This window comes from Rhipicephalus sanguineus, chromosome 6 (assembly GCF_013339695.2).
Source record: "Rhipicephalus sanguineus isolate Rsan-2018 chromosome 6, BIME_Rsan_1.4, whole genome shotgun sequence".
NCBI lineage: Eukaryota > Metazoa > Arthropoda > Arachnida > Ixodida > Ixodidae > Rhipicephalus > Rhipicephalus sanguineus.
This window is the reverse complement of record NC_051181.1, coordinates 133,853,469-133,866,708: the sequence shown is the minus strand read 5'-3', so window position 1 is coordinate 133,866,708 and position 13,240 is coordinate 133,853,469. Positions and strand designations below refer to the sequence as shown.

The window sequence follows — 13,240 nt, the reverse complement described above, 5'->3', positions numbered from 1 at the left end:
AGCCCCATCACAATCGGTTGTGAGCAAGCACAAAATTGGGTGGCACCCCACATCTGTCCTGCATTAGCAGTTTGTGCTTGGCATGAACGTTGACGAACTTAGACTCGTGTGGCTTCTCTCCTAATTTGGACTGTCTAGTTTTGGAGTACTAACTGCTTGCACTTGCTTTTCTGAGCTTGGTTCTGCACAGTGTGGGAGTGGTGGTGTTACTTCTGTAGAGTAGGTTGCATTTTGTTGCCTTACTTCTTTGTTCAGTGATGGTTCTATTTCCCTTTTTTTTTTTTTGTCATTGTCTTATACTTCATGGCAGACGTGAGCGTTTAAATGGTAATGGCAGGCAGTTTGCATTTTTTCGTTTCCTCCTTTCCTTTGTTGGACAGAAAGCAGCATCGCAAAAGAAATGTGTTTGTATAAAAGAAAAAAAAAAAAAGTGGCAGCCAGTGTTGTGCACACGAATGACACACAAGGAAAAAAGTTTGTAGCTTTGTTGTCTAGAGCAGGGGTGTTCAAAGTGTCGCTCCGTGGCCTTCCCGGTAAGTGTCGGGGTCTTCTTAAGCATGGCTTTTGCTGCGAGCAATACTCAACGCTTCGGTGTTTGTGCTGACGTGGGCTTCACTTTGAATACCTCTGACCTACAACGTTGTTGCCACGTGAACCTTTGCTCGACTAACACAAGAGCATTTGCCGTGACCACACCGTACACTGACAGAAAATACCATTTACTCATACTGGTTTGATTCATTGAGGCCTGCTGTTCGTTCTCTTGTGTGCAGTAGCTGCATGTTGTTTGGAATGCTGACTGGAGCAGCTCTCTCTTTCGCCTTCTTATGCTCAGAGTACTCACTCTGTTGTAATTTGCGGCAGATGAAGCATTCACATGTTTTGGCAAGTCCACTAAGTCTATGCTAACACTGAGCCTGCAGCAAATTCAAAATTTAGTGTACGAAACTGGTAGACTTGTGAGGTATAATGGAAGACTCCTTTGGATACGGTGTACAACACAGTTGTTGCAAAAGCATTACAGAACAGGGCTTCTTTTCTCACAGTACAATAGATTAAAAGTGTGCTTGGGCTAGTTTCATTGCACTCCTACCTATATTATTTAGTGCAGTGTGGCCATGCAGCACAGTATTCTGCATTGACTTTTTATCTTATCAGGAATTCCTAATGAAACTGAGGAGAGATGTCAGTTTGTTGTTCAGAGCAAAACTTTGCAGCGTCATTCTTCAACATTACACTTAATTGGATAATAGGACACTAATTTGTACGAGTAAAATGTATAGACAAAAGGCTAGGACAATGCGAAAACATTAACAGCCCAGTGTGAGCTTTGACACCTTACACAGTGCTTAATTGATGGTCTACAACCGGTTCTACAGTGCTTAATTGATGAGAAAAAATTTTGTTAGCTTGCTTTTTATGAGCACATGGGCTACCAGAGTCTCATGACGACTGAGAAAAAAATTAACGGTTTGGCGCATGATAGGACACGATTAGTGGGAACCATACACGTTCTCTGTGTTTCACAAACAGCGTCCCGGTAGCCAGTGATTTCAAGAAGTTCTGCGTGCAAAGCAAAATCCTTGGAACCACAATATGGTTAACCTTGAGCTTCTGACACCCTTAACTGTCATTTACCTCGAGGGCTTTATTCATTGCTAACATTGGATGGCTAAAAGAAGCTGCACTGGAGGAAAAACCTGAAATGTTGCTCGGCAATAGCATCTTGTCTGCAGGATATGTGGTGGCATGGACTTACTGTCCCTTGCATTTGCCTTTTAGTAGTGCTCGTTGTTTCAGCTTGCGACTTAGGCGCAGTTTGCATTGTGGAGCAGAGCTACTTGCATTGTGCACTGCTTGATACTAGTAGTACCTTCCCGCAGAACCACTTTCTGTCAGCTGATTTTGCAGTGAGCTGCGCTTTGGGCCGCTGTGGAATGTTACTCAGACTGTTTCCTAACCTATGCTTTTAATACGACGACATGCATTGCACTTAGGACGGCAGCTGACACGCTTTCGATGAACATAGCAACCTACAAAGTGCCATTTGATAGTAGCAGAAGATTGAACTATCACCTTGGCTACTTGTCGCATTGAATCTAGCAATTAACGGCGTCATTTCTCAATGAAGCTCTGCTGCCCCATCTGCTGCACCTAGCTCCCCTTGGTTCTGTTTAATTTTCTTTTTGTTGTTGTTTTGTATTGTCTCTTTATTTTTACATCATTTCGTGAACTGCTGTTGTAAAGGAATTTCTCGTTACTTGGCTACTCGTTCTACCGCTTTTACGAGCTAGCTTCAGTAGCTAGAGGGCTAATATGTTAATATTTTGCTGTTTTGTCGTTGCCATAGTTATTGGTCTAATTACCCACGCTAGAGTGCAACTTATGTTGCTGTCCAGCGAGATCTTCAAGTAGGTTGCTCAAATTACAGGTCCTCTGTGTAATGCTGCTATACTGCACTCATACTTAGTGCATTTCTGCATTCGGTCAGGCTGTCAGTTACACCCATAGCTAGCATGTGTTTGTGCATATGACATGTGAGCTTCAATTGCTAACAGACACTGTACTTGCTTGACCATTGGAAACTGCTTGGGAAGACACTACTAATGTACAGATCAATTACCAACTGACACTCTCACTACCGTCCTTTCTCCCTTACGTCAACACTAGGACTGGCTTTCTCTTGTACATGTATATATATGGCATATAAAAAAAATTTACCCATTGTAATGTGGCTGTGGTAAAAATCAAGTTGGGATCATTTTCTTGTGCATTTTTCACCACAGGCAGCAGCATTTGTATCCAACGAATCATGGACTCTGGTTGCCCAGTTTTACCAAGGTTTCTTTTGCTTTTTTGTTTTATAATTTGTTTTCGTGTCAGACTCTGTCTCCGTCAGAGGAGCTGCAACATTCTGTTGTTTTTTTTCTGATTTTCACGCCTTGTTTGTCCTCTCTTTTGGTGCCTCTGAGAGCGTGTAATTTACTCCATTTGTCATTTACGCATGCAGGCCTATCATTCTGATGTTTTGGCGAAACAAGTAAGTTGAAACCTTCAACTTATAGGCACGCAACTGCGACGCAACTGGCATGGATATCTCTGTTTGTGCCTTGACGAGTGGACAGTTTCCCTCCTCTCTCTCCTACCGCGCTTCACCAGTTCTCGCGTCGTTCGCATGGCATACTCTGCCGTCATTATCGCTCTCTCTCTCTCTCTCTGCCCAGGAGTTAGGTTGCGACTTCCTGTGCTGTGATGGTGACACGCTTTGTCGGGTCTTGTGTGGTGTGTGCGCCTGCATGCCGCTGTCTTTGCTGCTGCTGTGGCTGCTACGTATGCCGCTGCTGACGCTGTATTAGTGCCTCCTCTGGTGTTGACTCCCGCAGTTATTTTACTCTCCACTGTGTGTTCTAACCTGTCTGGTGGGCTTACTCCTTTTGGATCTTTCTCGTCGTCTCTCGTGAGCGCGTGCGTTGTCCGGAGGTTCCCCCCTTTCTTTTAAGCTTTCGTAACGCAAGGAGAGAGAGGGGAAGTGATGCGGTCTGTCCCTTTTTTTTTCTTTTACTAGTGCGTGCAGTGATGCCTGTTGTGATGAAAGTTTGGCTTTGGAGCTACAAGTGTTGCTAGTGCCTTGCTAGCTTGTGCTGCTTTATGGTTTGGTTTCGTTTGTGATGTGGTTTCCTGTGCTAGGCAGCTTCGCTTTCTTTTCTGTATGCCTCCTAAAGGACGAGACTCAGAATACAAACAAGCAGTTGTGACAGGACGAAAGCATTTGGTACGATACATGCCGTGCAACACATAGCTGCCTTTCTTTTCTTTTTGTCTTTTTGTTTGTTAGGGCTTTGTGTGACGAAATGAGAAATTCTGAGACACTGGTCACCTCACTTCCACACGCGTAGCGCTGCGCTCATTGGTCACCGCCCTCTGGTGTGTGCGCAAAGGTAGCACGACAGTCTTGGCACTGGCAAACACAGCCGCCTTAGCCAGGTCCCCGCACCCTGTCTTGGTGGCAGGGTCCTGGTTTTAGGTCGACGACTGTGTTTTCCCGCAATGTGTGACCAACAGCGCACGCCACGCGACACGTGTTTGACATCACGGGAAAATGTGACAAGGGGAAACAGCTGTACATGTCCATGGCACTTTGTTCGCACTGTGTTCGAAAGAGCATGCTGTGACTGTGCGCAAAGTTCCCACAAAAGTGAATGAACAGAAACCGGGACAACGGCTCCGAGAGGTGATCTGGAGGAAGACATCGCAGACCAGTCACACACAACACCTGCTACAACCCACCTCACCACAGAATCTGAAACTGCCGAGACCTGCGCGGGACACTGGAGGAACACCTACAACCACCACCACCACCACCACCATGATCACAACCGTCACAGACTGACTGTAAACATATCGGTTTTGGAATTTCCCTTTGTTCTTTGCCTGCTGTCGACACTTGGGGGTCGCCACACTGCTGCACTTGATGAAATACTTGATTTCAAATACTCAACCTTGTCAAGCAACAAAGACCAAAGATACGAGCTCTCGTGCGCATGTCTTGGTTTTTCTAATCTTAATGTGTATGTTTGCATTTTTTTGTTTCTTTTTCTTGTTTGGCTGCCCATTTTGATTTTCAGCAGCTGTTTACCTTGAAAACCAACAAAACCATGCAAACAGCATAGACGACAAAAGCACATGAGGTTATCAGTGCGAGCTCATACCATTTCTCGTGGTTAGCCACATATTCATCCGCGTTGCATTAACATAACAGGCTCTATAATATGCTTTTTTGATTGTTTTGCTGGGGTGTGCACCTTGGCAAGGATTGTCCACTGTGTGTGTATGTGTGTTTTGTCGTGCCTCTGAAAAGTTCACTGGATGTGGCAGCGGATGCTATTTGCAATGGAGTCGAGCCTGTAGCTACTCTATCGGAATTGCACACCATAGTGTCAAGTGCGCACCACCATTGAATAGGATCCGCTGCCACCCAGCTGCGATTGGATGCATGCATTCTTTTGGTATGAGCATGCTTGCCTTCAGGCACAGCTCTGCGCAAAGCCATGCAGTCGGTGGCCATGCATATTCTGTTCTGTGTTTTGTTGGGTGAGATGGACCATTTCTGAATTTGCCCGTGTCACTGGGAGAGTGCAAGTGTCACGGTGATTGCAAGCTCTCATTCTGTGCACTTCGAAATAGTATGTATTGGCACTTTTCTCTCCTCCCGAGCTACTCCTTATTTTTGTGACCCCCCAGGCAAGCACTTGTAATGGCTTTGACAGCTTGCTCTCTCCCCCTTTTTCTCTCTTAGTGCTTTAACATTAAGTAGTTCTGCCAGCGTGGATTTTCAAGCTTAGTATGGCGCCTCTCTGTAGAGCTAGCCTCTTGTAGCTTTGAGGGCACAGCCTCTGTGCACTAGCGCTACATTGCCACGCACTGACTTTTTTTTTTACCTCCTGCGGCACTATCTCATAGCTGTAGTGGATCAGTTTTGATATGTCTCAGCCTGAGCGAGGCAGTGATCGTGCATTTGGTTGCCACTTATTTCTACCAATATGGGTGCTGCTGCAACTGCTCTGCCTTTTTCGACAAAACTCTATCATCTTTTCCGCCTTTTTGCTGCTATCTGGCTGTGCTGCCTCATACTTTTTTTATATTTTGGTTTTCATTTTTGCGAGCATTGTTTTGTTTTGAAGCTTCGTTTAGTTTGCTCTCGTTTGTTTTGCTGCATTTTTGTTTTGAACTTTTCTCTCTCTCTCTCTCTCTTTCTCTCTCTTTATTTTGGTTTGGTACTCACACGTTTTTTTGTTGCCCCCCCCGCCCCCGCTCCCTCTTTTTTCTTTCTTTCTTACCCCCCTGCCTTCGTGGCTCCCGTGTTGTTCTCTTTGCTTTTCTCTCCCCCCGCCATCTTCTTCGCCTGGACTCCCCCCTTTCCCCCGCCCCCCGTCTCTCCCCCCTTTTTTCTGGCCTGTTTCAGATCCGAGTAGTGAATGCTTTCCGCAGTAACTTAGACGCTCGCAATAATCCTGCCTACCAGACCGCGCTCCTACGGAAGGCGTCGGCTGCTTCCCCATCGGGCACGGGCACCGGCTTTGTGCGGTCTCAACTGCACTCGCAGCCGCACACGTCCACGTCGGCCGCTGCGGGATTCGCCTCGCCCAAGGAAGAGACGGCTGCCTCATCGGTGGCGGCACCTAGTGCCGCCGCCCCTGCCTCCTCGCCCCCGGGCCGGGAACCTCAGCAAGCGTCGTCGCCGCCAGGTGGCCCCAAGGAAGGCGACGCGACATCCAATCACAGTGTCGAGACTGCCGTGTGAAAGAAAAAAAAATAATGAAAAAAAAGTGGCCGCGAGATCGGCCCTTCTTCCTCCATGCCCGTGTGTTTTTTTGGACGCGCACGCTACCACGATGATGACGCCGCTTTTTCTCTCTTTCTCTCTCTCTCACTGTCCCTTCTCTTGTCTCCCCGAGTTCCCGTTGATCGCGCCGTATGGCGCTGTTAACAGCGTCGCTTTCGATTGTAACATTGTGTGTGTGCCTGTGTCGCCGACCCCGATTTCCTTTTCACGCCGCTGCCGCGCATTCACTTTGACCGCCGGAGAGATATCTCGAATGCACACAGCACGTGTTACCTCCCTCCCCCCATGTCTGGCCCATCCGCCTCTCATTATTACCGTTACTTCGCGCACCTGTCGGCCCGTCGCCGAACTTGGCTTCCTCGGCCACGACATTTGATTCAGTCGCACTTGCGAGAAGCAGCGCCCTTGTCTTGTATGTGTATGCGTGTATGTGTGTCAGTGTCTAGGTCTGGCTTTTTATGCCATTGAACGAAGGTTAGCCGAGACGTGCGACGGAAACAGAGCGAAATGCGTGGAGATTGAAAAAAAAAAAGAAAGAAAAATGTAGGCGAGTGTCTTCGGAGACTCGCGTCTCTGCATCCGTTCGCTCTATCTCCCCCGCTACGTAGCACGTGCCCGCTGAGAGAGAAAAAAAAAAGTGCAGTTTCTCGTTTTCATGCTCTTTCAGTTTTTTTTTTCTTATTTTCTTTTCCTGCCTTCTTACGTAGCTCAAAGTTTGTCGCGATCTTATTCTATATCGGTTACGAACCGACGTGCGAGTGTCGGTAGCACGGGTTGCGGCACTGTAGTTCAGTCACTTGAGCGGTTGTTGGCGGTTTGTTGGCTCGTGGGGCTGAGCGGTCGCGGATAAGATGGAGGAACGTTGTCATGGCAACCTCGAGGCGCCCGCGCCCGGTGTCGCCCCGTCAATCAAAGCTTTGAAGGCACTCGGTGTTATCGTTGACGAAACGAAAACTGATCGACGGTGTGGAAATGTTTTGCAGTGTGTGTGTGCGAGCTTGAAAAAAATGCTAGCGGAAAGTGTCGTTGGGACAAGGTTGCCTGAGAGAGATAGCTCCGTTAAGTTTGTGCATATTTTAACGCTGGGCAGCGCTCCGGAGGAGCATTAGAGAAACGTACTCGAGAAATGCTACACCAAACGTGCGAGTGAGTTCATTTTCTTTAGCCTTTTTTTATTTTTTTGCACAGGTTTACTTACTCTTTCACGCGTTTGTTCTGTCTGCAGTGTGTTCGTAAAGTGCTTTAAATCGTTCTACTTTAACCCCTCGCATTGCCCCCTTCCCCTTTCTCACTAATTTCGCTTACGAATCAAATTGTGACAGAGGACTTGTCGTACAACATGATTGTTAGTTACTTCGCAGTGCTTGCTGAATTGTATGTTAGTCGTATACAAATATAAATACTATACAGATTATATAAATATATATATAAATATATGACGAGCATTTATTTTAGCATTACATTGCAATGTCGCGAGTAAGTAGGGGGAAGAGAGGGGAGAGCGCGCAGTTTCACGCAAAAAAAAAAAAATACTAGTAGCAAAGTTTTTTCAGTACTTCGCCGGAGCTGGTGGTAGCAGCGGAAAACACATAGTAGCGGCCGCGCAGGTTAAGCAAAACAAAACAAAAAAAAATGGCTCAAGCTGTCCCCGCCTGGCCTCCGTGCGTACGGCTTTTGTTGGGCTTGGTAGATTTGCATGTTGCCGAAGTTGTACCTTGTTATCGAGAGAGACATGCCATTCACCCACCGTGCACCCCCACCCCACCCACCCCGCACTCCACTTTTGTGTAAACTCCGAATCCTTGCAAAGGGCTGCCCGCCTTGTTGACGGAAGGTCGATATCCAATGCCTGTCTCTTGCTATTAAAACTGCACCTCGCGTCTCTGAAGAAGCATGCGTGAATGAGTTTTTGAGTGTACGCCTACACCCTCCCGTCTAGAGTTGTAACATAACGGAGGCGATCGAAGACGCGTACAAAAGATGAGGGGAAGAAAAAAAAAGGTGTTGGAATTGTGTAAATGTTTATTGCGCCCAGCGTCCCGCGTCACTCTTGCCTTACATGACCTCACGTGTCACGTGGCTCGCGCGGCTGCGCCTTATTGGCTGTGAAGCGAGCGGAGCCCGTGACGTAACCCGCACATTTTTCCCGTATAGCCCTCTTCCCTTCTTTCCGCGTTATTCCTTAATCCTCGAGAGATTGAATAACACACCCCCTTCCTTCACCAAGTATCGAGAGATTCCAGTTTTCTTCGTGGTGTTGAAAAGAGAACACTAATGCAAAGTGTGAAAGTTGCTGCTGAGAAAGAAAAAAAAAAAGTGCTTCGTGAACATACCAACTTTCCTTTCCTTTCTTTTCCTTACATATATCTATGGCATATACATATATACATATATATAAATATACATATACGATATAAATATACAGAGAGATATACATGCCTAACCTTCCCGACCTAACCCGCTCTCTTATAACAAGAAAAAAAAAAGTGTCTCCTTTTTGTCACTTCCGAGGTAAAAACCGATTTGGTCGGCAACGCTGGCGCCAGCTCTGCACTTGTACAACGAATACGACGGGGGTTTTTCTCGCGTTTAGAAGAGTCTCGGTGAAGAAAAGTTTGTTTTACTCTTCACGGAATGCATGGTTCGGTTTTTTTTTTCGTATTTTGAATGCTCGTTTTACCTTTCTTAATTTCTCTGCCTTGCTTGCACTGTTGTCGCAGTTTGGCCTTCGTTTTTTTTTTTTTTTTTGGTTGCGCGTGCGTCCTAACAAAGACAAAAGCTGAAAAAAAAAAAAGAGGAAGACTTGCGCAGTGACGTGCTGGATGTCTTAGACTGAAGGGTCCCGCTGTACGATATTGAAAAGGAAAAAAAAAAAAGGAACTGACGACGGAAATGCGTTTTGTGTTCGTTGGCCGAGCTCGTTCTAAGCTAAAGCATGAGCGTGGTGCCTCACATAACTCGCGTTCCCTCGACTGCAGTAGTCATGATGAATCAGCAAAACAACCATCGTTTTCGCGACGCAGAAGAGACGAATTCAGCTTCATACTCAATGCCATCATAAAGCTCACTGTTTTTTTTTTTCTTTAGAACGTGACGCGTGCCTTCTCTGGTTGCGCAGTTTCTCAACGTATCGGAGACAGGGACGCCAAAGAATGAGATCGTCTCAAATAACATTATGCAAATTAACAGATACACCCCCGAGCTTGGCTCGAGAAATGTCGACTCCGTTTTTAGAGCAAAGGCGAAATTTTTTTTGACATAATGCGTTCATGCCCTCAAATCTTTTCCGCCACCCCCCCACCCACCGCTTTTTTCGGAATAAGCGTGGGGTCGTTTTGTCTATACGTTTGTTTACCACGTTCTAGCAATATGTTTCGCTATCGCATGTGCATGCCACAGCCCACGAATGCGTTCGGTGACCCGCACTCGTTCGCTCAAGTGTTCTCCGTCATCCCCCCCCCCCCCCCCCCACCCTCCGCAATTAATAATCTTTAATAATCTTCAAGCGGCCCAGCGCAAATATCGCCAATAAGGAACTGTACTCCTCCTGGTAGCGTGATCTTATCGCAGTCCTCGATCTGGAGGCGCGTTGGATCGCCATGATTCTTGCGAGCATGATTCTTTTCTTTTTTTTTTTTTTGCGTCCAGCCAGTTTGAGAGGACTATGAACGTGCGTAACTGACAGCAGTTGTTATTTGATACGTAAGCGTACACTTACAAGGACACAAAGGAAATGGGGTATGGGAACAGGCTGACCACTGCCACAGAGGGAGGCACAAAGCCTATCTGCTCTTTTGGGAGGAAGGAATAAATATAGATCGAGATATGAAGAAAAGTGGGAAATAGGCAAATGACGGGAAGCACAGACAAAATTGAAGCAGGAACACGAATATAGCTCTAAAACCGGGAACTCAAGTCACGCATGAAAGTTAGCGGGACAAGATGGGCCTGCGCGTGTCGAGCAACCCACTCTCGAGTTCAGTCAGTCTATATTCCTTAATTAGCGATTTATACGCCGCCGAAGGAACGTAAGACACATTAGGATAAGATTAGCGCACTGTAACCGGCACGCAGCAAGCATTAGCGAAAGGAAAATCGCAGCAAGAATGATGGCGACCAACCGTTTTTCGACAAACGCACAGTCTTTCGTCAGAGGTTCGGAGGCCGCTCGCGCTTGTGGCAGGAACGGTTTTCGAGCCTTGCATTGAGATACTTGAAAGACTGACAGCGCTGCTGAAAGTGTTCATAGTCTTGGAACAGTATACTCCCGAGCTTGAGAGCGACAGACGTATTCCTTTGCATAGGGGCCGGTTGGCCGGTGATGTCACTTTGCGGAGGGGTATTGCATTCTTCAGGAGGAGTCCAGTGTTCACGCGTGCGTTGCTTTCCGCCGTACCTTCTTTTTTTTTTTTTTTTTTACGCTGGCTGTCTGTTATACCTCTCTCATACGCCACTCGTTGACGTCACGGGCATACTGCCCAGCTTGTTGTTACATCTATAGGTATATATATATATGTACATCTTGCTTTCCTAATTCGCACGTTCGAGATGCAGAGCGTGCCTTGGCCACTGTAGTATTCGCCACTCCGTCGCTTGAAGATCGAAGTGAGAAGGCAAGAGCGCGGAAATCTAGTTCCTTTCCGCACGAGCTTAGACTGGTGCAAGGTTTTCGAAGCGTGGAGATGCTTGCGAAGTTGTACTCGCGACGAGGGCAGAGTCGGTTATCGGCAACTGAAGAAGAGTACCAGATGAAAAGCTCTTGTAAAAGGAAATGGGGGAGGGTGAGCAGCGGATTAAAAAAAAAACATCCGTGTAGAAGTTGAGGAAAATGCTCATTTTCGCAGAATCGTAACATTTCACCGCTTTACGCGACTAAACACTAACCACGATATACTATCTGTAGAGGTTGGGCGCGTACGTTTTGGAAAGCAGGGGTGTTGATCTAACATTCGCTCTGGCTCGCTCCCGTGGGGCTTTTTTTTTTTTTTTTCGTTGCGCGATTTTCGACTTCGTGCACGGAGACCCAATATGGCACAGCGCTACGTATATCCGTGTCCGTTTCTTACGGTGTGAATCGAACTTGCCTAGAGTGATCAAGTGACTGGCAGATTGCTGTTCGAGATGTTCCATGTGGTGTACGGGCCGAGCATACATGACCAGGCGTGGTTTTACAGTAGCATCGGCCCGTACTTTTTCGCACGAAATGCGGCATTCAAATCAGCTCAGTTGATCACTCTAGCCAAGTGCGACTCGCATTATACGTGACAAGAGCAAGTCACCGAACCGCACCTAACAAAGCCATCTGTAGCAACCGAATTTCAACGCCAACGGCGGCGAACTCATGTTCGAAGCCTCGTTTGGATCGCGTGGTCTGGGCAACTTGTCTTCCGTCGCCTCTATTTCTGATACGAACGTGCTTGCACGCCTCGCGTTCCAATATCGGTGCCCTTAGGCTGAGCTCCCGGGTCGCACGGTTAACGCGCTCACAAAACTTTTTTAACGCCAACTTTCGCGGCGTTTTGAACGTTTACTTTCTCTCACACCTCAGTGTTTACTCGTTCGTGTTTTTCCCTGCACGTCAGTTTTTCCCGTGCTCGTGTTTGTTTTCGAATTCATTGCCTGGTACTTTCAAAGCATGTTCTACGCAGTAGCCAAAGTTGTACGTTTGCCTGCACCGTTCCGTTTCGTATTGTTTCTTAGAGACTAGCAACGCTATTGCACCTTGCCGAAGAGGCCCGGAGGCGGGAGGAAGCGCGTGCGATCTGTTAAGGGTCTAGACTTTACGGCGAGGCCATATTGTGCGCTTAAAAAACCACGCGTCTTCGACGACGCCTCAGGGCGCCCTCTTCTCACGTTCTGAGCGGTGGCCGAGTTTCAAGGAAGTTGCAAGAAGTCCTTTTGGGGGTGGGCGCTTTTACAGTTATAGGGAGTCATACCACAAACACACACTCACACATCGCGTAAAACTATGCGTAAGCTATTACCGTTATTATTGCCAGTTGCTGTTGACTGTTAACGATCGCGCCAGTTTTTTGGTTTCTTGTTTGGCTGTTGTCTTCATTTTTGCTAACCTCCCTTTCCCGTCTATTTTTTTTTCTTCGATCTCGTTTGAGGAACCAAGCTGTCCGTAGCTTTCCCTTCACGCAGGGCTTCTGGCCGTTGGGGTGGGTCGGTCTAAGATATCATTAAAGCTATCTCTAGCAAACTGTAGGCATCTTCGATGGTCACGATACCATTCTAGGGCCCATTTGAAACTTTTTAAATGCTACACACAGTTGTGGTGTTAGAAGCTAGTTGTATTTCGCCTTTTAAGTGTCTGACGTCCATTGTGGTCAAGTTTTGGAAAGTCTGGGTGAATATTGTTCTTTTTTTTTTTAATGGTAGAACTCGCACGACTGCAATCATCTGCAAAGCAAACTTGTGTCACTCCTCCTGTTAAACTTGCCCTTTTTTTTTTTTCACATCGCGAGAGTTCTATACACCGATCTGCCTGCTGCGTGCTTGTGTGACGACCATCTTTGCGCGTCAATGTTCATTTCGTCAAAATTGTCATAGCTTTCTTATATTCTCCTTTGCGTGCCTCTTGTTCAAACGTTGCTTTGCTTTCCTCTATGAGCACATCATGAAGTGAATGTTCTAGAAATAAAAAAAAAACGAAAGTCTTGGAAAAAATATATATAACACCTAGTGAGACGTAAAAAAAATTCTGTGTGTTAATTATACTGAATGCATGCCCGCACTTGTTTTCAGGGGTAATTTATGCAACAACTTATCGGTGGTACATCGCGGCAAGTGCTTTGCATTTGAAACATTCTGCATCATAATGACCGTTCAATGCCATTGTAAATGAATCATCAACTTCATCTTCTGTTGCGAAATAAAGTTACCCAGCTCTTG

At 46.6% G+C, this 13,240-nt stretch overlaps 1 protein-coding gene across 8 annotated transcripts in view; it reads left to right on the top strand.

Moving 5' to 3' along the window:
* LOC119396471 (plasma membrane calcium-transporting ATPase 2) overlaps positions 1-13,240 on the top strand; it is a 332,288-nt gene extending 319,048 nt beyond the window's left edge. For 2 of the 8 annotated variants that reach the window (XM_037663712.2, XM_037663709.2), the window contains 2 exons: positions 3,011-3,040; positions 6,023-13,240. In XM_037663712.2, coding sequence (XP_037519640.1) covers positions 3,011-3,040; positions 6,023-6,301 — 309 coding nt within the window. In that variant the 3' untranslated portion in view covers positions 6,302-13,240. Of the gene's footprint in view, positions 1-3,010; positions 3,041-5,962 lie in introns of all 8 variants that reach the window. The other 6 variants (XM_037663710.2, XM_037663705.2, XM_037663713.2 and 3 more) reach the window with 3 other exon arrangements.